This window comes from Ranitomeya imitator, chromosome 3 (assembly GCF_032444005.1).
Source record: "Ranitomeya imitator isolate aRanImi1 chromosome 3, aRanImi1.pri, whole genome shotgun sequence".
Classification (NCBI taxonomy): Eukaryota; Metazoa; Chordata; class Amphibia; order Anura; family Dendrobatidae; genus Ranitomeya; species Ranitomeya imitator.
Window position 1 is genome coordinate 133,995,580 of NC_091284.1, and position 25,983 is coordinate 134,021,562.

General features: G+C 41.4%; 1 protein-coding gene across 1 annotated transcript in view; it reads right to left on the minus strand.

Moving 5' to 3' along the window:
- SMS (spermine synthase) overlaps nucleotides 1-25,983 on the minus strand; it is a 177,807-nt gene that overhangs the window by 65,623 nt on the left and 86,201 nt on the right. Inside the window, exons 6-9 of the mRNA XM_069761472.1 lie at nucleotides 21,358-21,515; nucleotides 15,793-15,879; nucleotides 14,861-14,975; nucleotides 10,050-10,129 (exon numbers count right to left, since the gene is read on the minus strand). Coding sequence (XP_069617573.1) covers nucleotides 10,050-10,129; nucleotides 14,861-14,975; nucleotides 15,793-15,879; nucleotides 21,358-21,515 — 440 coding nt within the window. The remainder of the gene's footprint in view (nucleotides 1-10,049; nucleotides 10,130-14,860; nucleotides 14,976-15,792; nucleotides 15,880-21,357; nucleotides 21,516-25,983) is intronic.

The window sequence follows — 25,983 nt, forward strand, 5'->3', positions numbered from 1 at the left end:
TTTAACCTTGGCATTATTCCTCATACAAACATTTCCAGTGAAATGTACAAAGCCATCACCATGAATTCTTCCATTTCCATCTATCCCAAGGCTAGGACATTGCCCGGGTTAATGTGGAGTGATGTTCTCCTTTTATACAGAAAAGGCCGGTGACCTTTCATTTCCAAGCTTGTATAGCTCGTAGGAAGCCATTATCCTGAGAAGTCTGCTGTTTATAACCATTCTATTGGATGAGACAAAAAAAGACATACATTTACCCCGATATCACCACATTATCTGATGTAGAACCTCAGTGAACCCTTCCCATTGTCCTCTGCTAGACAAGTGAAGGACAGAAATGTAAAAAGGAAAAACATGTCTACGGTGATGATGAATGACTTTAGCTGCAGATGTCATAAAAGCTGTAAAGCTTCACCACTGTTCAAAGTGTTTTCGACAAAAAAAAGTAGTTAGGGTAACACAGGGCGTTTTTGCTGCTTTTTTATCTGCAGCAAAACCTGATTTCTTGGCAAGAAAGAAGCCGCAGCAAAAACGCAGGTTTAGGGGCGTTTTGGGGCTAGCTTGTGTCTCTTTGTCCATGCTAATGTCCATGACTTTTCTGCAGAAAAAAAGCTGCAAATAATGATACCTGCGTTTTTGCTGCGTTTCTTCAACACCCATTCAAGCCAATGGGTGAAAAATGCTGCAAAAACACTGACAGAAGCGACATGCTCTATGTCCAAAAAAAGCAGCAAAGCACAAAATCCTGATGACAAAAAAAACAATGTGTGTGCATGAGATTTCTGAAATCTCACAAGCTTTGCTGGTACTGTAAAAAGCAGCTGAAAATTAGCAAAAAACCGCAGCAAAAACGCCCAGTGTGAACATACCCTTAAGCACTTCTAAAAGTGACAGAATTTTTGCACAACTCAGCTACAGAAAAATGGGCAGAGTCAGGGAGGACACAGGTGGCATAGCCATGCCCCATCCCTCCCTGTCCAGTTTACTAAAAGTGCCGACTGGGGTAGCACTTCGGGCAGGTGGCCCACGCCACAGAAAAGATGTACCAAATTAAGATGGACCTCTTAATAAATTTGCTGCATCGTACTCCAGAGAGCCCTTTATTAAAATACCAGTATTAATAAATCAGCACCAAACTTTCCTTTATTGGCAGCTGCAATCAATGGGAGTTTGATGGGCAAAAAATGACAGTAAACTAATAATCTTTAGGCAGACTCGCAATCAAAATTATTGAATCCCCATTGCAAATTGGCCAAACAAAGTTTCTCCAAATTCAACATAAAATGCCACTTTCATTGACTACTGCAGTCTTAGAATTATTCAATCCCCCAAATAAAATGATTTAAAGCGCACCCATCTACACATTAGGTATTGTGTCATGCATACCTAATGCAATTAACAATGACCTGTATTTGTTGCATGCGGTGTGCTTGAAATAAAAGACATAAAATACCTGGACTTCCTAGGGGGTTGACAGCAGTGATGTTGGAAATAAGACTTGATGGTGGAATGGAAGATACATTTTATTCCTCAGTGGCGAGTGCTAGGTACGGTTTGATCCAGGAAAAATTTCTAAACAGTGTTTACTATACCCTAGAAAGGTTGAGGAGGTTTGTGATGATCTGGATGATTTGTGTTTTCATTGTCAAGCAGTTGTGGCCTCCTTTCTGCACTTGATTTGGTCCGGTCTGAAAATTTCATCCATTCTGGTCTGAGCTGCTTCTATATCTTCATGAACACTTTTAGTTCCCTAGGGTGCTGTCCTCTACAGAGTGCCTGCTGAGTATGACACATGAACTTATTGAAGTATCCCATGATAAACTATTTCTTATATTTCCGATTGTCTGTGCTAGAAAAATAATTATAATGGCAGCTAAATCCATGGAAGTCCCTTGTATGCTCCAGTGGCTGCAATTAGTCAATATATTCCGTTATATTACGTCTTCTATACATATAGGAGGTGTGCTTATAGAAGTGTGATAAGGTATGGGAACAATGGTTAGCCATAGCATTCAGAAGTTTTTTTCTGATGACTCTTCTATGCCAGTGTCAATGAACAAAAGAACAATGTACCATAACTCCAGAGCCTGCTAAATCTATCTGAACGTCTTTTGCAGTCAAGTGGGGGTTCTGATTTTCTTCTCTAGCAATCCTACGAGCAGCTGTCACTGAAATTTTGCTTAAGGTACCTTCACACTAAACAACTTCACAACGATATCGCTAGCGATCCGTGACGTTGCAGCGTCCTGGCTAGCGATATCGTTGTGTTTGACACGCAGCAGCGATCAGGATCCTGCTGTGATGTCGTTGGTCGGAGCTAGAGGGCCAGACCTTTCTTTCGTCGCTGGATCACCCGCTGACATCGCTGAATCGGCGTGTGTGACACCGATTCAGCGATGTCTTCACTGGTAACCAGGGTAAACATCAGGTTACTAAGTGCAGGGCCACGCTTAGTAACCCGAAGTTTACCCTGGTTACCAGCATAAAAGTAAAAAAAAACTAACACTACATACTTACCTTCTGCTGTCTGTACTCCGGCGCTGTGCTTCTCTGCACTCCTCCTGCATCCTGTGTCAGCGTCGGTCAGCCGGAAAGCACAGCGGTGACGTCACCGCTCTGCTTTCCGGCCGCTGTGCTCACAGTCAGTGCAGGAAACCAGAGCGCCAGGGACAGACAGCGAAGATAAGTATGTAGTGTTTGTTTTTTTACTTTTACGATGGTAACCATGGTAAACATCGGGTTACTAAGCGCGGCCCTGCGCTTAGTAACCCGATGTTTACCCTGGTTACCGGCATCGTTGGTCGCTGGAGAGCTGTCTGTGTGACAGCTCTCCAGCGACCAAACAGCGACACTGCAGCGATCGACATCGTTGTCGGTATCGCTGCAGCGTCGCTTAGTGTGAAGGTACCTTAAGTCTTCCAGATCTTATCTTGACCTCCACTGTTCCTGTTATCTGCCATTTTTTTTAAACACATTTCAAACTGAGGAAGGGGCAACTTGAAAACGCTTTGCCATCTTTTTATAGCCTTCTCCTGCTTTGTGGGCCTCCACCATTTTCAGAGTGCTACGCAGCTGCTTTGAAGAACCCATGGCTGCTGTTTTTTTGCACAATGTTAGAGGAGGCTGGGTTTTTATGAAGCTAAGAAATTTGCATCACCTGGCCTTTCCTAACAAGCCAATTAAGGTCGGAAACCTTGGTCAAAGTTATCAGAGCAAACAAAACTTCAAAGATGCCAAAACTTTTGCACTGACCCATTTTCCCGACTGTAATTTTTAAAATGTAAATGATGAAAAAATATATATATTTTTTGTCTGAAATACAAAGGAAATGTGTCTTCTTTAAGGCTACTTTCACACTTCCGTTTTCTGGGGTCCGTCGTGGTGCAGCAAAATGAGAGAGATTGAGTGTGAGAGTGTGTGTGTGTGTGTGTGTGTGTGTGTGTGTGTGTGTGTGTGTGTGTGTGTGTGTGTGTGTGTGTGCGTGCGTGCGTGCGTGCGTGCGTGCGTGAGAGATATTTTCTTCCCGGACTTAAATCTTTCCGGGCATGCTCAGAAGAGAAAAACTGGATTCCTGTGTGTGATGGTCAGCAACGGATCCTGCGCCCATAGGCTTCCATTGGAGCCAACGACGGGCAGCGCAGGATGCGTCGCTGACCGATTTTCTGACGTGCACAAAAAACGTTACAATGAACGTTTTCTCTGCACGACGGACCACTATTTTACGACGGATCAAATTTTTTTGCAGGATCCTGCATTCTCAAAAATCTACGGATTGTGACGGATCTGAAAAGACGGAAGTGTGAAAGTAGCCTAACTTTAGGCCTTTTAGAGATCTTCATCTTGCTTAACTGTTCACAATAACAGTAATTTTACCAGGGGTGCCCAAACTTTTATATGCCTTTGTATAATGACATATACTCTTTGAGAAAAGCCCAGGGAAACTCACATGTATTATGTAGGCCTGGTGACTGGGAACTATGCCAGAAAAGGGGACTGATTGCTATATTACCAGCTCTGAGTGCGGCCAATCCGTTTGGATGTGATAAAGTTTATTACAAAAATACGTAACAATACATTATAAAGTGACTAACGAATAGAGATGTCATCTGTCATTATACTCCATGCCCTGCAATGATGAGATTACACTACTGACACTGCCCTAGTCTACACAGCAAAGCTGAAAATTGACGTGCAGAAAATAGGAACTACCATACTGCATATTCTACAGAGTTTAGAAATTATAAAACACACACAGTCACATAATGTAAAAAGAAAACAAAAAAATCTTAATTTAAATCATTGCTCATTTTCAGACGATACATTTTCTTAAGGTGACAGAATTAAGCTTCCCCTTATGTTCTTCATCACAAAGCCCAGCAGGACTACAGACAACATAAAGGAAATTTCCACAAGGCCAGCATCTGAAATCCTGGCACTAGCTTCCTGCAAAGAACTTCTTTATAACCCAGAATGCAGCAGTGGAGATTTCGCAATTACCAATTAGTCGGCTCTTCTAATTAATAAAAATGTAGCTGCATAATGTATGCATAATTAGTTTTCTTGGCTTCAGGGCATTTACAGTATTTCCCTGGGTCCGTCTGATCATTTCGAACGTTTGATAATTCAACAGCTGTCATGTAACGGTAAGACCTTATTAAAGCAATTTTACTGTACTTATACCTATCATCATTAGGAAGAGTAATTTACGCTAATTGTAACAGCAAAGACTGAAAGTTCCATAATTAGAACCTGACAATGACATGTTCCTGGCTTAAAATAAGGAACAGCCCACAGATGAAAGTTTGGAATTACCTCTCCCAGGCCTAGGTTTTATTAAAGCCATGCATCCCTGTTTTGAGGCATTATTATGGAAACTATTCAACAGTGAAAAGCATAGTGCACTGGCTCCACATAGCCTGGGAAAAACTACTATAGGAGGCACTGAGCACCACTCGCTACAGCAAAAAGAATATTCTAGAGGTAAACAATGAGGTAATATTCCTGAGCAATACAAAAAGAGGAGAAAACTACAAAACTAAACTGAATGTGCCCAGGCTGCACCACAATTCTGGCTATGTATGCACCAAACAATGTCTTGCAAACACTTTTTTTCCTAGCTAGACAGTGTCTAGAATATGGGCACGGTTTTGCAAAAAAAGGCTTAGCATCAAGGGGTGGTCCGACACATAAAATGTATTTTCTAATTTACTCAATTATACAATACCCTACATTTCTCCCAATCTATCTAATCCATCAGTCTGTGTGCACACATTCCGTTTTTTTTTTCGCTATATAAACGAGATAAAACCACGAAAAAAAAAACGCTCACATTAAGCATCCTATTAAAAGAATGCAATCCGCATTTTGCATGCACATGCTGCGTTTTTTTCCTGAGTGGAAATGCATTCCGGAAAAATACGCAGCATGTTCATTAATTTGCGGAATTGCGGGGATTCCGCACACATAGGAATGCAGTGATCCGCTTACTTCCCGCATGGGGCTATGCCCACCATGCGGGCAGTAAGCGGATCATGTGCGGTTGGTACCCAGGGTGGAGGAGAGGAGACTCTCCTCCACGGACTGGGCACCATATCACTGTAAAAAAAAAAAAGAATTGGAATACAAAATTGTGATGTACTCACCTTCCGATGGCCCCCGGAGTCCGCCCGCCTCTCAGCGGTGCACGCGGCGGCATCCGTTCCCAGGGATGCTGTGTGCGAAGGCCCTAGGATGACGTCGCGGTCACGTGACCGTGACGTCATCCCAGGTCCTTCGCACACAGCATCCCTGGGAACGGAAGCCACCGCATGCACCGCTGAGGAGATTGGGGGCCGTCGGAAGGTGAGAATCTTTTTTTTTTTATTTTTTTTATTATTTTTAACATTAGATCTTTTTACTATTTATGCTGCATAGGCAGCATAAATAGTAAAAAGTTGGTCACACTTGTCAAACACTATGTCAGTTTTCCAAGCGGTGCTACAGATCGTTTGGAAAACGCTAGCATTCTGCAAGCTAATTACGCTTGTAAAACGCTAGTGTTTAGCGGGAATATGCATGCAAATTCTGCATGCGATATACCCGCGGCAGGAATTGCGGAATTGCCGTGGAAATTTCCACGGCAATTCTGCAATGTGTGCACATAGCCTAACGCTTTCACCACCTTGGTATTTTTTGATTTTTTGCTCCCTTTCTTCCCAGAGCCATAACTTTTTATTGCTTCATCTGTATGAGGGGCGTGTTTTTTTTTTTAAAGTTGTACTTTTGAACGACACCATTGATTTTACCATGTAGTGTACTGGAAAAGGGCTGGGGGGGGGGGGGGGACTCCATGCGAGGTGAAATTGCAAAAAAAAAAATGCAATTCCACAATTATTTATTTTTTTTAACCATGTACACTAAATGATAAAACTCACCTGCCATTATGATTCTCCAGGTCCTTACAAGTTCACACATACTAAGCATGTATAGGTACTTCCATTTTTCAGGGTCTGGGAATTGGTGACGGCTTATTTCTTTAGTGATGTTTTTATTGATACCATTTTGGGGTAGATAAATTATTTTGATCACCTGTTATTGCATTTTATTGCAATATTGCGGCAGCCAACAAAAACGTAATTCTGGAGTTTTGATCTTTTTTCGCGTTATGCCGTTTACCGATCAGATTAACTATTTTCATATTTTGACAGATTGGGCGTTTCTGAACGATTCTTGCATAACCGCCCTGTGAAGAGGTCCTGGATCCTGAGTGATGGACAGTGTGAGATGTGAGAGCAGCGCCAGCACTGCTTCTATCTCTACCACCGCCATAGTTTCCAACTGAAAGACAACATCAAGAGGAAGAAATAGAACCAGTCATTGACATCAGAGTCACCAAACAGCTTTTAGCCGCGCCCTCAAACGAATAGTCATTAGACGGCGGCGCTGGTGTCACTGTCTGCTTCTTTCACCGCCCCCTGCTAACAATTCATTTTTGGGCAGTGCTAAAAGCTGTGAGATGGCTCCCTTGTCACTTACTGCTTCTATTTCCTATCTTGACGCATCTTCTTTCATTGAAGCTACAGCAGTGGCGGAGATAGAAACAAAGTGTCAGCGCTGCACTTACATCTCCCAGGATCCAGGACGCCTTTAGAGGGGCAGTGATGCAAGAAACTAGTAACTGCAGTGCTGTTGCCTGTGATGCCCTGTTCTAGGAGGGGCAATGGACGAAGCACGGAGTGAGTGCAGTCCCAACCTCCTGTGACGTTACGTTTGAGAGACCTCTAAAACGAAATGTGACAGCAAGTTCAATTAAAAAAAAAAAACACATTTAAAAATTAACTAGACAGGGAGAAGATTTATTGTGTAATAAAGTAAATTACAAAAGTGGTTAAGGTGTAAGGTTAGATATGTAGAAAATAAACTTTAAGTGCAGGACTACCCCTTTAAAAACCCAATCGTGAAACATATATTTGAATCAACATATTTGTGCAAAGCAAGTGAAAGAATAGAGAACATAAAGTACCAAAAAAAAGCATCTAAAATGTAGCAAGATGCAATAAAACTAACAAACAGCATGAGAAACGGTTATAAATTCAGCACCGCGTCTGACTACGGTATATTCCGGCATATAAGACGACTTTTTAACCCCTAAAAATTGTCCCAAAAGTCGGGGGTCGTCTTATATGCCGGGTACGGGTGCACGGAGTGATCCTGGATGGCTCCCAGGGTCTGAAGGAGAGGAGACTCTTCTTCAGGCCCTGGGATCCATATTCATGTAAAAAATAAAGAATAAAAATAAAAAATATGGATATACTCACCCCTCCGACGGACCCTGGCTCTCAGCGCTGCAAGCGTCTGCCTCCGTTCCTAAGAATGCAGTGAGTGAAGGACCTTCGATGACGTCGCAGTCACGTGACCGGTCACCTGATCGCTCACGTGACCGCGACATCATCGAAGGTCCTTCACTCACTGCATTCTTATACTGCATTCTGCGTATATCTTATACGCCCAGTCGTCTTATACACCAGAAAATACGGAAGTCTAATTTTAAGCTGTTATGAAGAATCCTTGCAATATCTGTACAATAATACAGGAATGAAAGCTCATCTGAATTCGATATGAATACTGTATTCTTTGACCACTAGACAACATAAAACTTTGTGATTTCTGAATAGTCTCGATGTTAAACAGCTAAAGGTGGTGTCCTGGCAAAAAAAAGTTTTCCCCAGGGGACTAGAGCCGTAAAAAATAACAAAATAAGAGATGTTCACCTACTGGCAGCCATCTAGATCCTGCACAGTCCTCTCTGTGGTCTTCACTGACACAGGAAAAGGAAATGTAATCATTCCAAGAGCAGCAGAACTGCTGATTGGCTGCAGTGGTCAGGTGAATTAAGGGTGACATACAAACCCCCTGAACTTTTATTTTTGACCAGACAACTCCTTTATCTAAAGATTAAGTATTAAAAAATGTATGGTATGCTTCTATTAGACTATGCTTACATTGCATCTACAGTGGCATGTAACGGTTTGGGCACCCCTGGTCAAAATTACTGTTTTTGTGAACAGTTAAGCACAAGTTGAAGATGAAATGATCTCTAAAAGGCCTAAAATTAAAGAGGACACATTTCCTTTGTATTTTAGGCAAAAAAATGTAATGTAATTTTTTACATTTTAGAAATTACAAAAAGGAAAATGGTCTGATGATTTGTGTGCTCAGATAACTTTTACCAAGGTTTCATACACCAATTAGTCTGTTAGGGCTATGGCTTGTTTTTACCATCATTGTTAGGAAGGGCTAGGTTAAGCAAATTTCCCAGCTGTATAAAACTCCAGTCTCCTCTAACCTTGTGCCAAAAAAACAGCAGCCATGGGTTCTTCTAAGCAGCTGCCTAGCACTCTGAAAATGAAAATGGTGGAAGCACACAAAAGCAGGAGAAGGTTTTAAGAAGATAGTAAAGCGTTTTCAAGTTGCCCTTTCCTCATTTTGAAATGTAATTAAAAATGGCAGTTAACAGGACAGTTTAGGTCAAAATAAAGTCTAGAAGACCAAGAAAATTTCAGTGAGCTGCTCGTGGGATTTCTAGAGAGGAAAATCAGAACCCCCGCTTGACTACAAAAGACCTTCAGAAAGATTTAGCAGACTCTGAAGTTGCAGTACATTGTTCTACTGTTCAGAGGCACCTGCACAAATATGATAGTCATTAGAGAGTCATCATAAGAAAACCTCTCCTGCGTACTCACAGTAAAAAAAGAAAAAAAAAAAGAAAAAGGTTTTACAATGGCCCCAACAATCCCATGATCTGAAAAATCAATGAAAATCTGTGGCTAGATCTCAAAATAGCAGTGCATGCAAGACGACCCAGAAATCTTACAGAACTGGAAGAATTCCTAAGAAGAATGGATGAAAATCCCTCAACAAGAATTGAAAAATTCTTGTCTGGTTTCAAAAGAGTTTGCAAGCTGTATTGCTTTAAAAAGGGGTCGCTACTAAGAACTAACCATGCAGGATGCCCAAACTTTACCATTGGCCAGTTTTCTTTTTTGTATTTTTTAAAAATGTAAAAGATTAAAAAAAAAAAAAAAAAAAGTATATATATATATATATATATATATATATATATATATATATATATATATATATATATTTATTTACACACATATATATACACTTTTGCCTACAATACGAAGGAAATGTGTCATCTTTAACTTTAGGCATTTTAGAGATCAATTAAACTTCAACTTGCTTAACTGTTCACAATAACAGTAATTTTGGCCAGGGGTGTCCAAACTTTGACATGCCACTATAGGCCTCTGTTTCGTATATTTACCAGGAGCTATAAATTAAATGGATGCTTCCAAAAAAGTCATACAGTGGCGTCAATCACCATTGAAACTCATTGATAAAGAATGCATAGGTTTAATTTGTATTAATTTCATTTTGCCAGCAATCACTATTTTCTGGACTGGCAAAATGGGGGAGGTTCAGCATACACCAATTCTGGGTGTTTTACAGTGCTCTGATAAATGTATTTCACATTTGGGTAGAACTTCAGTTTGGTTACTACTTACCTGAGTGAAGTATTTCCCGTCTTGTTTCAATACCTTCATGCAAAGATCCAAAATCAGCCTAAAAAATTCCCAAGTAGAATCTAGATCATAAAAGGTAAAAGGAACAATAGTAATTGGATTGGCAACAAAGGATTTTTAAAAGCTTTACAAAACAGTCATCGCTTCTCATATATGTTTTGTTTTAATTTTTCCCATTTAACATCCTGATATACTCAAAGAAAAATTAGATCAGAAGATTTAGAATTCGTAAGCAAAATTAAGTCACTTTCAAGTTGGGAATTCTTCACCTCAGCTAAGATTAAGACATTTCCCCAAATCTAAATTCCACAATGATGAAAACACTAATAATAATAATAATAAAAAAAAAAGTGTGTGTACTCAATGTCAAGCAGCAGCAGCAAAAGCAAACAAAATTTTAGGGTGTATAAAAAGATAAAATCCTGAGATCCCAATGTATTGTTACCCATTTATAAATCACTTGTGAGGCAACCTTAGCATATGGGATGATTTTTTTGCCTCTACATTTTAAAAAAGATATTCAGAAATTAGAGTCAGGTCAAAGGTGGGAAACTAGATAATTACAAGGGATGAAAGGCCTCTCTTATGGTGAGAGGTTGGAAAAGTTGGGCTTATTTAGCTTAGAAAAAAGAAAACTCCGAGGATATCATTTAAATGTAGAACCATATGTGTGGTCAGTACAAAGGACTGGCGCTTGACTTATTCCTTCCAAGGACCATACTAAAGGACAAGGGGGCACTTATTATGGGTGAAACAAAGGCGATTCCGGCAGCTAAATAGGAAAAGGTTCCTTACAGTTCCAACAGTCAGACTGTGGAATGCCCGACCACAAGAGATAGTAATGGCCATAACTATAACAGCTTTTAAAAAAGGGCTGGATGATTACCTCAATACACATAACATTGTGGGTTATAGTTAATTTTGTGACAAAATGTATAATTGGTGGAGAAAGGATGAACTTTATCGACCTAGGTCCATTTTTCAACCTATGTGTATTGTCCCATTTATATTGCAAATATACCAAAACGTAAAGAGGACCTTTCACCAATTTTTTCATGTTGAACTGGACACAGGCAGAAAAAGTGGCTGCAGAGCAGAATAAAACATTTTTGTCTTTTTTTAATTATGCATCTCTGTTGGGGAGATATTGAATCAAAAGTATTTTGCACCTAATGAGTTAATCATCAAAGTTATCAGAGAGTTTTCACGGGAGCCTGTACTTCTTCCTTTATGATGTTGGCCAATAATAAGCAGGAAGCAATATTCAGGAGAAAACCCCCCACAATACCTTAGAGTAGGTTTCCCAGTGTGTGACAATTGCAGTATAATATATCTATCTATACAAAACTATGAATTAACACATGTGGAATTATACAGGTCCTTCTCAAAAAATTAGCATATAGTGTTAAATTTCATTATTTACCATAATGTAATGATTACAATTAAACTTTCATATATTATAGATTCATTATCCACCAACTGAAATTTGTCAGGTCTTTTATTGTTTTAATACTGATGATTTTGGCATACAACTCCTGATAACCCAAAAAACCTGTCTCAATAAATTAGCATATTTCACCCATCCAATCAAATAAAAGTGTTTTTTAATAACAAACAAAAAAACCAACAAATAATAATGTTCAGTTATGCACTCAATACTTGGTCGGGAATCCTTTGGCAGAAATGACTGCTTCAATGCGGCGTGGCATGGAGGCAATCAGCCTGTGACACTGCTGAGATGTTATGGAGGCCCAGGATGCTTCAATAGCGGCCTTAAGCTCATCCAGAGTGTTGGGTCTTGCGTCTCTCAACTTTCTCTTCACAATATCCCACAGATTCTCTATGGGGTTCAGGTCAGGAGAGTTGGCAGGCCAATTGAGCACAGTAATACCATGGTCAGTAAACCATTTACCAGTGGTTTTGGCACTGTGAGCAGGTGCCAGGTCGTGCTGAAAAATGAAATCTTCATCTCCATAAAGCATTTCAGCCGATGGAAGCATGAAGTGCTCCAAAATCTCCTGATAGCTAGCTGCATTGACCCTGCCCTTGATGAAACACAGTGGACCAACACCAGCAGCTGACATGGCACCCCACACCATCACTGACTGTGGGTACTTGACACTGGACTTCAGGCATTTTGGCATTTCCTTCTCCCCAGTCTTCCTCCAGACTCTGGCACCTTGATTTCCGAATGACATGCAAAATTTGCTTTCATCAGAAAAAAGTACTTGGGACCACTTAGCAACAGTCCAGTGCTGCTTCTCTGTAGCCCAGGTCAGGCGCCTCTGCCGCTGTTTATGGTTCAAAAGTGGCTTTACCTGGGGAATGCGGCACCTGTAGCCCATTTCCTGCACACGCCTGTGCACGGTGGCTCTGGATGTTTCCACACCAGACTCAGTCCACTGCTTCCTCAGGTTCCCCAAGGTCTGGAATCGGTCCTTCTCCACAATCTTCCTCAGGGTCCGGTCTCCTCTTCTCGTTGTACAGCGTTTTCTGCCACATTGTTTCCTTCCAACAGACTTACCATTGAGGTGCCTTGATACAGCACTCTGGGAACAGCCTATTTGTTGAGAAATTTCTTTCTGGGTCTTACCCTCTTGCTTGAGGGTGTCAATGATGGCTTTCTTGACATCTGTCAGGTCGCTAGTCTTACCCATGATGGGGGTTTTGAGTAATGAACCAGGCAGGGAGTTTATAAAAGCCTCAGGTATCTTTTGCATGTGTTTAGAGTTAATTAGTTGATTCAGAAGATTAGGGTAATAGGTCGTTTAGAGAACCTTTTCTTGATATGCTAATTTATTGAGACAGGTTTTTTGGGTTATCAGGAGTTGTATGCCAAAATCATCAGTATTAAAACAATAAAAAGACCTGACAAATTTCAGTTGGTGGATAATGAATCTATAATATATGAAAGTTTAATTGTAATCATTACATTATGGTAAATAATGAAATTTAACACTATATGCTAATTTTTTGAGAAGGACCTGTATACTTAACAAAAAAGTGTTAAACAACTGAAAATATGTCTTATATTCTAGGTTCTTCAAAGTAGCGACCTTTTGTTTTGACGACTGCTTTGCACACTCTTGGCACTCTCTTGATGAGCTTCAAGAGGTAGTCACCGGGAATGGTCTTCCAACAATCTTGAAGGAGTTCCCAGAGATGCTTAGCACTTGTTGGCCCTTTTTCCTTCGCTCTGCGGTCCAGCTCACCCCATACCATCTCGATTGGGTTCAGGTCTGGTGACTGTGGAGGCCAGGTCACCTGGCGTAGCACCCCATCACTCTCCATCTTGGTCAAATAGCCCTTACACAGCCTGCAGGTGTGTTTGGGGTCATTGTCCTGTTGAAAAATAAATGATGGTCCAACTAAACGCAAACCGGATGGAATAGCATGCCGCTGCAAGATGCTGTGGTAGCCATGCTGGTCCATCACACCTCCTCTTCCATGCTTCACGGTGGGAACCAGGCATGTAAAGTCCATACGTTCACCTTTTCTGTGTCGCATAAAGACATGGTGGTTGGAACCAAAGATCTCAAATTTGCACTCAGACCAAAGCACAGATTTCCACTGGTCTAATGTCCATTCCTTGTGTTCTTTAGCCCAAACAAGTCTCTTCTGTGTGTTGCCTGTCCTTAGCAGTGGTTTCCTAGCAGCTATTTTACCATGAAGGCCTGCTGCACAAAGTCTTCTCTTAACAGTTGTTGTAGAGATGTGTCTGCTGCTAGAACTCTGTGTGGCATTGACCTGGTCTCTAATCTGAGCTGCTGTTAACCTGCGATTTCTGAAGCTGGTGACTCGGATAAACTTATCCTCAGAAGCAGAAGTGACTCTTGGTCTTTCTTTCCTGGGGCGGTCCTCATGTGAGTCAGTTTCTTTGTAGCGCTTGATGGTTTTTGCCACTGCATTTGGGGACATTTTCAAAGTTTTCCCAATTTTTCATACTGACTGACCTTCATTTCTTAAAGTAATGATGGCCACTCGATTTTCTATACTTAGAATTTGTATCATGGCAAGAAAAAAGCAGCTAACAGTCTATTCAGTAGGACTATCAGCTGTGTATCCACCAGACTTCTGCACAACACAACTGATTGTCCCAACCCCATTTATAAGGCAAGAAATCCCACTTATTAAACCTGACAGGGCGCACCTGTGAAGTAAAAACCATTCCCGGTGACGACCTCTTGAAGCTCATCAAGAGAATGCCAAGAGTGTGCAACAAAGCAGTCATCAAAGCAAAAGGTGGCTACTTTGAAGAACCTAGAATATAAGACATAATTTCAGTTGTTTCACATTTTTTTGTTAAGTATATAATTCCACATGCGTTAATTCATAGTTTTGAAGCCTTCAGTGTGAATGTACAATTTTCATAGTCATGAAAATACAGAAAAATCTTGAAATGAGAAGGTGTGTCCAAACTTTTGGTCTGTACTGTATATATGATATATAATATATATATATATATATATATATATATATTAGATCGCTGCTCCTCCATGCACAGAACTGCGTCCCTGCCAGTCTCCTTGGATCAAAAGTGCTTCTTCTGTTCAGACAAAATGTGGACTCTGCAGATGATCAGCAGCCGCTGATTGTCTGCAGTGCTGATGTGAAGCCCCAAGAGACCAGTGTGGATTCAGTGCTGAGCAAAAATATAAAGGAGTAGTGCCACTTACGGGAGGCAAGTAGGTTTTTGTTTTTCTGTTCCTGAGATCCATTATCAAGGGGGTCGCCTCGTAGTGGACATTCCCTTTAATGATGTAACACAGAAATGCTAATGTATTAAGAAGCACCTTTTTCTGGAGATGTTGAGATGGGAACAGCAGTAAGGTCGTTAATCACATAATCAAATGTTTGCCCTTCTTTGGCATACCTCTTCAGCACGGGGACGCAATCTTCAACCAAAATCTTTCCACATAGTCATAAAACAATACAAAAAAGAAACAGAATTAGTACAATTACTGACAAGGGTCAGAAACATAAACTTTCAGGTGGAAATAGATAAAAATGGTTTACAGCGGCCACAAGAACCATACAATAATAGTCAGGATCTGTCTCAATAAGAGTGTCCTAGGCATGATCTGTGACCTGTGCAGAAGTCACTGTTCAGAGAGGCGGAAACGGTGACTTGTGACCATCAACAATTGTTGTGTAGGTGATTATTTTCTTTGTACTGGTCATGTAGGTGATACATGTAATTGTAATCTTCCCTGTAAGGATAAAGAGAGGACTACTGAAAAGTCCTCACCACAAAACGGTAAGTGTCAGACCACCTGTGCAGTGGTCACTGTGCAGGGAGAGATAGGAGGTGAGCTGGGATCATCACCTATTGTCATACTGGTGACACTGGAAATACCAGTCTAGGCCTCTGTTCACATTTACCTTTCTTTCTATTCTATGAACACAAAAATAACCTTTGAATTTTATGCGTTTGATTTGGTTTCCTTAACAGTTTTTCACTATTTTTACTGAATATGTGATGAAGGCTCCTAACTGAGAATCCAATGCTGGTGTGAAAATATAAGAAGGTGTGGAAGAGTGGGCATCTGGTGGGAACCAAGATACAGTTTAACATAAGACATATGGCGAAATAAAAATATTAGCATGAGGTGGAGTTCCACAGCATAAAAAAGAGCATTGGGGACTAATATCAGTGGCTGCTTATTGTGTTTCATGGGAGCCAAGAGCAATTAGTGTCCCTGGATAATACATAACATACACTTACCTGATAACAGTCACCTTTTGGATTGTCTAACACATCGCCACATGTTTTTCGCATATGTTGCCTACATCCGTCGATCACCATTTGGTCTATGTATGTAGTATGTTAAGGTGTGATCATGTGTTTTTGACAATAGAAAGGGTCCTGGCAGCGTTGACAGAAATAAATGTAATATAGTTCATGATTCACAGGTACGGTATGGAAATCAAATGCAAGATGAATGACAAAGAAGAGTGGTTTTATTGATACGGCCACTCAATCCGTCAGTCACCACCCTCGTGTTCTCTCTGGACACTGGTATTGGTGATCAAACAACTCACCAGTGCTGGATACAGAAGACCTCATGGTCCACAGCCGTTACCAATATCTGTTCTCATTCTTTCTATTCAGAAACCATGTATATTGTAGTACAAGGTGTAAAGCGTAAACCTTTAGCAAAAAAAAACAAAAAAAACAAATGCTGGTAGAATGTTTTTTTTTTTTTGCTTTTTAAGAGGATCTGCCAGCATACTACACTGTCCAGTTTTAATGATTATATGATGTCTGCAGCACTATTAGCCCAAATGGCACAAAAACAATTAAAGGGGTTGTCCGATACATATAATCTATAGTATATATCTATCTACTATATAATTGTCTAAGGGTCACTTCCATCTGTCTGTCCTTCTGTCTGTCACGGTTATTCATTCGCTGATTGGTCTCGCCAGCTGCCTGTCATGGCTGCCGCGACCAATCAGCGACGGGCACAGTCCGGAAGAAAATGGCCGCTCCTTACTCCCCGCAGTCAATGCCTGTCGGTGCCGGTGGTAACGGACCGCGTTATGCCGCAGGTAACGCACTCCGTTACCGCCGCTATTAACCCTGTGTGTCCCCAACTTTTTACTATTGACGCTGCCTATGCGGCATCAATAGTAAAAATGTAATGTTAAAAATAATAATTAAAAAAAAAAACCTGCTATACTGCAGCTGTGCTCGTGCCTGTAAAACCCCGGGGAATGAAGGTAATGTAGGTCAATGACCTGTAGTTACCTTCATTCGCGGTGATGCGCCCTCTGCTGGTTGTCCTCATATGACCTCGAGTGTAAGAACTTTCCTGGAAAGCTCCCAGGCTCGAGTTCATATGAGGACAACCAGCAGAGGGCGCATCACCGGGACTGAAGGTAACTACAGGTCATTGACCTACATTACCTTCATTCCCCGGGGTTTTACAGCCACGAGCACAGCTGCATTATAGCAGAGCTCCTGCCTGTAAAATATTTTAACCCCTTCAGATGGATTTACATCGTGGGACATTACAGATCAACGGAAGCTATGTATATTGTTGGTTTATTATTTTTCCTTTGTTACAGAGCGAGGGTCTTCAGGTGGATTGAGAGAGAAATAAAATATTAAAACAACCTGTGTGTTTATTTCATTAAAATACTTTTTAATAATGTGTGTGTGTTTTGTTAACCATTTCAGATTATTGGATATTGGATTAATAATGGATAGGTGTCATAATTGATGCCTCTCCATTATTAGTCTGGCTTAATGTCACCTTACAATAGCAAGGTGACATTAACCCTTCATTACCCCATATCCCACCGCTACACGGGAATGGGAAGAGAGTGGCCAAGTGCTGGGGGCAGATGTTTTTAGCCGGGGGGGGGGGGGGGGGAATAACCATGGACCCTCTCCAGGCTATTAATATCTGCCCTCAGTCACTGGCTTTACTACTCTAGTGGAGAAAATTGCGTGGGAGCCCACGCCAATTTTTTCCGCCATTTAACCCTTTAATTTAATAGCTAGAGTGCCCAAATTTTGCACATACACACTACTAACATTAGTAGTGTGGAATATGCAAAAAAAAATGGGGATATGAGATGGTCTACTGTATGTAAACCATGTCTCATATCATGTCGGGTTTGGGAAGGAGAACGCAAAAGCCGGCAATAGCTTTAAAGCCGGTAATTCTATCTCGCGCTGGATGAAATAATTATATATATATATATATATATATATATATATATATATATATATATATATATATATATATATATATATATATATAACGTATGTTTTTATGTTTATGTTTTTGGGAGCACATGGATCCATTGTATGTCCGTATGTCGGTTTTGCAAGCCTGCGAGAAAATCTCGCAGTACGGATGCCATACGGATTACATATGGAGGATGCCATGCGCAAATTACACTGACACACCCTGCCTACGGAGGAGCTACGGACCACTATTTTGGGGACTTTTCTGCGTATTACGGCCGTAAATTACGGACCGTATTTTTATACGCCGAGTGTGATGCCGGCCTTAAAGATAGATATTTATAATTTGCTTTATTATAATATTCCTTACCGTTTTCCTTATCCTGCTAATCCTTATATCTGTCATTTTTATTCTTTACCTCCTGTGATGTTTTGTTTGAACAAACAAACTTTGTAGAAAAAAATCCAGCTCTCCGTAGTAGAATCCAATGGCCGTGCACGGAAAGAAGTTCGTGTTAGCAGCCATCGAACAGTCTCAAAGAAGGACAGGTATCCAGCAACACAGCCATCGGTGAAACATTATTTAAAACACTCTGAACTATGATTAAGAACCAGTCGCTTTGAAACGCGTAAGGCCATGAGTTTCCCGGCTTACTTGCCTTTTTTCTAAATCAGTGGTTTTATACCATATATTTTAATGACGTTTTGTTTGAGTGGAGTCTCAGATGGGATGTCACAGGAGGATGGCCCTGCAATCACCTCTATCACCTCAACCACTCAAAACAAAGAGTTGAAAAGAGTCACCAGGGACAGCGCACAGATTCCACAAACCTTGGAGTCCGATGATAGGAATTTTCTGTATGCTTCCCAAGATTCGTGAGCCAGGCAACCCAGGGAGTCAAATCATCTCAGGGGTGGGAACAGTCACTGAAAAAATCTCAGGGTGGGTTGATAATGGCATCAAACCGAGGGAAGGGGTGCAGACAGACGGCCATATAACTGGTGAGAGGATCGCATCACAATCCTCCTCGTAAATGGCCATCTGCTATCCTGACCCGAGCTTAGGAATACATCACGCCGTCTCGCTCTGGTCAGGAGAGGTGCCACGCCAGTCCGGGTATCGCACGAGCTATATGGCCGTCTGTCTGCGCAATAGAAACGCAGCCAGCTAGTTACAGGACACCCAAAAAACAAGGAAAAAGACAATGCACTCACCGGTCCTTGAAATTCATGTGCCTTTAATCAGAACATGTGCAGGAACTTACAGGAGAACGTGGAAAGGCGGACGACGGCCGTTTCGTGCGACTGCACTTCTACGGGTCCGAACCCGGATTTCGGACCCGTAGAAGTGCAGTCGCACGAAACGGCCGTCGTCTGCCTTTCCACGTTCTCCTGTAAGTTCCTGCACATGTTCTGATTAAAGGCACATGAATTTCAAGGACCGGTGAGTGCATTGTCTTTTTCCTTGTTTTTTGTATGCTCTGATACAGTGCACCCGGTGTCCGTGCAACATTCCAGACCAGCAGCGGCACTTAGCAGTGTGACACAAGAGACTTATTAGGTGTGTTTTAAAGGGAGCAGTGCCGTGTTTGTTTCTCTTTCGTTTATTGCTAGTTACAGGACACCATCTACAATACGTCCCCTCCCCAAGGTAATTTTAATAATACACATGATTCAATAGACTGAATGTAAAAACAGACATAACGTTCCATTCATGTCGTAGTGAAATGAGGCAGACAGTCTGGATTTCCCTTACTGCCAGCCCACCACTTACTGCCACTTCCAGGACAGACACAACCACGTTTCACATGCACAGTGAAGAGAACACAGGCTCCTCTTACATCTGAATGATGGAGAAAGCCTCACAAATAATGGGATTATGGTTACGTGAGCAAAACTTTGGGGCTTTTGCAGTAAAAATTCACAGACCTAGACAGAAAATCCAATCCATTGCCACAGCTTTACTTAAAAGTAGCACTTAGCCAAGCTTCTCAAGCAAAGCCTGCGGGCAGTTTCTTCAAAGCGGCAGTAATAGACGTACCATAGCAGGATATAAGGATTATTTCCTATGCTAACACCCTTCTTATAAATGCTTAGCATCCACCAGGTACTTCATATCCTGACCCAGGACTGCAATTCATACCTCACAATCTATATGTAATGCTTTAAGGCTTAGAAAACTTCTGCAAATAATTTGATGGCCCATTTGCTTCCTAAATGCAAAATTAAACAACTTTCTAAATTGCCTTCATTAAAATTTCTCTCCCATTCTGTAGCTGCAGTCTTTTTCAGTCCTTTATTTAATGACGGCACCTGCAAAATAAATATCTCAGCTCCCGACTACAGATTCGAAACACAGGACTCCGTTCCATCGGCCAGGTCTGTCACCTGTGATCACGGGACGGGAGGCCAATTTGATTACCTCCCGGCCTTCCTAGCTCTTCTTTTGATTAGTCAGGCGGCTAGGATATGGAGTATGGATGATGTCACACAAGACAACTATTCATAAGAAGGTTCAGGAAGGCCAGTAGGTAAGGAGAGTAGCAGGCATCCCATCCAGCGGTCAAAAATTGCCGAACGGTCTGATGAACCAGAGTCCTGCAAATTTATTCTCTCATCTCTACTCTTGACAAATCTATCTGCTCTTCCCCTCCCTTCTCACAGTATTAGATATAGAGGAGGAGGTTTTACACAGATCTTCACATTGTGGAAAGGGGAAAAGGCATCCTCAGTCTCAGGGAGGGCAGAAAAATAAAATAGGTTGAGGATAATGTGAAAAGCGCATAAAAGGAAAAATAAGTGCAGGATAAAGGCTGTGTTTAAATACTGAATACAGTGACACGCTGGACACAGACCTCACCCAGCATGTATTACAGAAAGAGACACTCCCGCAAGAGAAAAAAAAAGTGTAAGCTTGGATCAGGCTGCAGACTGCATATCAGGGGAAAATGGAAGAAGGAATGCAGATTTCAGACAGAATTGCAGTGCAATTATTTAAAACTAACCACTAATATAAGTAATTATTTTATTCCATGCCAAAGGTATCCTATAAAATTAATAATAGTCCTAATTAGCTAAATGGACCTATTAGGGGCATCTAATTCACAAATGGTGTCAATTCTTTCACTTCCAAGCTGCCCTGTACATTATATTCTTACTCTTATGTAATAACTGGAATGTACACCTGAAACTGTCAAAAGGAAGCCTCTTACCCTGACATTACATAACGTTCTGTCCAAATTCAGGAGAAGGACGCTAAAATGGTGCAGACATCTCCCAGCATAACTAGCAGTAGAGTGCCAGCAGGGGGCAGCCAAGGCTAGCGGCCTGCCAGGGCCAGCTCCAGCCAATACATAGCCGGATAAAAAGACGCATATACATCGCTATGTAGACAGAATACACTATGTGCAGCACAACCAGTGGAGGGCTCAGGAGTGAGCACTGTAATAAAATATTTATGCAAATCCTAAAGAAACCATGTAATTAAACACAGAAAATTTAATAATTTCTCTATAGAAAGGTTTTAAACGGAACACCATACGCAGAGTACTCCTAGAATCACTGGTGCAATAGTCCCCTGACAGAAAAGGATATCTCCACCATGGTAACCATCTTTGGCTTCAGTTTGACGAGCTCGTACAGTATGCCACCATCGCCTCCGCCTAGAACTAATACTTCTTTTCCACTGTAATCTTCCTTGCCATTGCCCATAATGGCGTTGGTGTACGCTAGATCACTTTCTGCCAAGTCTGGAAGAAGAAGATATCGTACATAGTGAAGAAGAAAACAAAAATGGATTTATTAGAAATTCATCAACAAGACGAAAACAAAAATGGAATTACTTATTAGAAATTCAGCAACACTCCCTTATGACATGCATTATTAAAAACATTTTCGGGGCTTCAGCTTAATTTATGCCAGACTATGACTGCAGATTGATGAATTCTGACAGCGTGCATTACACATTGGTATTCTCCTCAACTGCCTGACCAAACGGGCAGTAAAGACTGGCAGTATGTGGTCTGCACACTGGCCATCACGTGTCAAGGTCAAGCGGATGAAACTCACGCTTGCACGTGATCTAGATTGAGAGAAGAGGATGAGAATCTAGTAGGCATGTGACAGGCATTGAGAGAAGAGGATGAGAATCTAGTTGGCATGTGACAGGCATTGAGAGAAGAGGATGAGAATCTAGTTGGCATGTGACAGGCATTGAGAGAAGATTATGAGAATCTAGTTGGCATGTGACAGGCATTGAGAGAAGAGGATGAGAATCTAGTTGGCATGTGACAGGCATTGAGAGAAGAGGATGAGAATCTAGTTGGCATGTGACAGGCATTGAGAGAAGATTATGAGAGTTTAGTTGGCATGTGACAGGCATTGAGAGAAGATTATGAGAATCTAGTAGGCATGTGACAGGCATTGAGAGAAGATTATGAGAATCTAGTTGGCATGTGACAGGCATTGAGAGACGTTTATGAGAATCTAGTTGGCATGTGACAGGCATTGAGAGAAGAGGATGAGAATCTAGTTGGCATGTGACAGGCATTGAGAGAAGAGGATGAGAATCTAGTTGGCATGTGACAGGCATTGAGAGAAGAGGATGAGAATCTAGTTGGCATGTGACAGGCATTGAGAGAAGTTTATGAGAATCTAGTTGGCATGTGACAGGCATTGAGAGAAGTTTATGAGAATCTAGTTGGCATGTGACAGGCATTGAGAGAAGAGGATGAGAATCTAGTTGGCATGTGACAGGCATTGAGAGAAGTTTATGAGAATCTAGTAGGCATGTGACAGGCATTGAGAGAAGATTATGAGAATCTAGTTGGCATGTGACAGGCATTGAGAGAAGTTTATGAGAATCTAGTTGGCATGTGACAGGCATTGAGAGAAGATTATGAGAATCTAGTAGGCATGTGACAGGCATTGAGAGAAGATTATGAGAATCTAGTAGGCATGTGACAGGCATTGAGAGAAGATTATGAGAATCTAGTTGGCATGTGACAGGCATTGAGAGAAGATTATGAGAATCTAGTAGGCATGTGACAGGCATTGAGAGAAGATTATGAGAATCTAGTTGGCATGTGACAGGCATTGAGAGAAGATTATGAGAATCTAGTTGGCATGTGACAGGCATTGAGAGAAGTTTATGAGAATCTAGTTGGCATGTGACAGGCATTGAGAGAAGAGGATGAGAATCTAGTTGGCATGTGACAGGCATTGAGAGAAGAGGATGAGAATCTAGTTGGCATGTGACAGGCATTGAGAGAAGAGGATGAGAATCTAGTTGGCATGTGACAGGCATTGAGAGAAGAGGATGAGAATCTAGTTGGCATGTGACAGGCATTGAGAGAAGATTATGAGAATCTAGTTGGCATGTGACAGGCATTGAGAGAAGATTATGAGAGTTTAGTTGGCATGTGACAGGCATTGAGAGAAGATTATGAGAGTCTAGTTGGCATGTGACAGGCATTGAGAGAAGATTATGAGAATCTAGTTGGCATGTGACAGGCATTGAGAGAAGATTATGAGAATCTAGTTGGCATGTGACAGGCATTGAGAGAAGAGGATGAGAATCTAGTAGGCATGTGACAGGCATTGAGAGAAGAGGATGAGAATCTAGTTGGCATGTGACAGGCATTGAGAGAAGAGGATGAGAATCTAGTTGGCATGTGACAGGCAGAGAGAAGAGGATGAGAATCTAGTTGGCATGTGACAGGCATTGAGAGAAGATTATGAGAATCTAGTAGGCATGTGACAGGCATTGAGAGAAGAGGATGAGAATCTAGTTGGCATGTGACAGGCATTGAGAGAAGATTATGAGAATCTAGTTGGCATGTGACAGGCATTGAGAGAAGTTTATGAGAATCTAGTTGGCATGTGACAGGCATTGAGAGAAGAGGATGAGAATCTAGTTGGCATGTGACAGGCATTGAGAGAAGAGGATGAGAATCTAGTTGGCATGTGACAGGCATTGAGAGAAGAGGATGAGAATCTAGTTGGCATGTGACAGGCATTGAGAGAAGTTTCTGAGAACCTAGTTGGCATGTGACAGGCATTGAGAGAAGATTATGAGAATCTAGTTGGCATGTGACAGGCATTGAGAGAAGATTATGAGAATCTAGTTGGCATGTGACAGGCATTGTGAGAAGATTATGAGAATCTAGTTGGCATGTGACAGGCATTGAGAGAAGATTATGAGAATCTAGTTGGCATGTGACAGGCATTGAGAGAAGAGGATGAGAATCTAGTTGGCATGTGACAGGCATTGAGAGAAGTTTATGAGAATCTAGTTGGCATGTGACAAGCATTGAGAGAAGTTGATGAGAATCTAGTTGGCATGTGACAGGCATTGAGAGAAGATGATGAGAATCTAGTTGGCATGTGACAGGCATTGAGAGAAGTTTATGAGAATCTAGTAGGCATGTGACAGGCATTGTGAGAAGATTATGAGAATCTAGTTGGCATGTGACAGGCATTGAGAGAAGAGGATGAGAATCTAGTTAGTATGTGAAATGGATTGAAAGAAGCAAATGAGTATATTGTGGGCACTTGACTACCAATATGCAAATGACATTCTGGAGGTTACATGTCTGCCGGCTAGATCTGGCAATTGAGGGGAATACTTACAGCGTGCACAAGGAGAAATATAGCTCAAGCCAGAAAAATCCCTTTAATAGTGGGCAAGTTCCTCCCAGGTACATAGGCTTTAGATGAAGAGTTCATTTAGCATATGAGGAATCTCCTCTCCCCTGTGCTGACAGACACGGATGCTGGAGAGTTTGTGATTTCACCCTACATACCAGCTGTGTGACTCCTACTCCCTTCTTCTGTGCTTTCCCTCCGATCTATACTATGATGGCCATGTTCAGCCACAACCAATTTGCTATGGATTTGCGGAGTAGTTTCTACCAAGACCACGCCAGTAGGAGGTCATCAAAGCCAGAGATGAATATTGTTACCTTGGCCACGTGTTCATTAGGAATACCTCAAGCTTGGGGCCCTCAACTAATGGCACATTTATATGTACCAACAGCAGTTGTTAAAAGATAATTGATCACCTACATGCAAGCCGATCGGCAGACATTTATTGGCTATTTACATGGGCCGACAAATGTTCAACGCGCACAGAACAATCATTAGTTCGATCGTTCTGCGACTATAGAATGTCAAGTTATCAGCAGCACATTTCCGCTATACCGAGGAAAATCTGTTGCTGATAAAAATCTAATATATAATTGCCTAGAATACTACTTCCTGCAATTTGTGCCAACTTCCGTGGCTTTGTCCGGAGCTAATGTCCGGAGATAAGTGACGTCAACAGTGTCCAGTGTCTGATTGGTTGCCGCCTGCTGCGAGCGACCAATCAGAAACGTGCCGTACTGTGACACACTCCGCCCGCCATTTTGGTGTGATTTTTGAATTTTTACCTCACAGCAAGTTTCTACTGCGTGGAGGCGGGCCCAGTGACGTTGCTCTTCAAGCTCCTGCCGAATTTCGTCAAAAAAATGATAATACCATTTACCAAAACTATATATATTTAGTTGTGAAGTGGTTCAGTGACATTTTCACACCAATTTTGAACTTTTGTTTGGTGTTTTCTCCATATACTGCCTATTATTCACTGACTTATACTGAGAGACTGCCGTTTATTAACCTCTTCTTTGCCACATTGGGTATATTGCTCTATTATTTGCCACATAAGGACATTGTCCATTATTGCCCAGCAATTTCTTAAATAACAAGAATTGTCAAGAGCTGGTGAGTGCAGCCATTTTTTGTTCTTTCTTACTATTATTTATTAATTGTATTATTCTTACATTTGAATAAATAAAGTATATATGGATTCTAGACTCCCGATTCTTTAGAATCGGGCTGCCATCTAGTGATTTATAAGACGGCTTAGATGGTGGTGATTGTCGACATGTATACACAGGGTAACAATTGGGAAAGAGCGTTCCTACAAACATTCGTTCCCTGATTATCGTCCCGTCTGCATAAACTTTAATGCAACAATATTACAAAGTTGGTAGATGGGCATTAGGGTACATTAGCTGCAATGGTCTAAACCTCCATTTGATACTTGTAACAATGGAAGAGGCTGGTTATCTTTAGTTAAAAATGTTTAACCAGTATGAGGGAAAGATTGTGGCAACCTCATGGATCTTCATGAAAAATAGAATAGCGGTCACCAGACTGTGCGGGGTTAATCTTAAT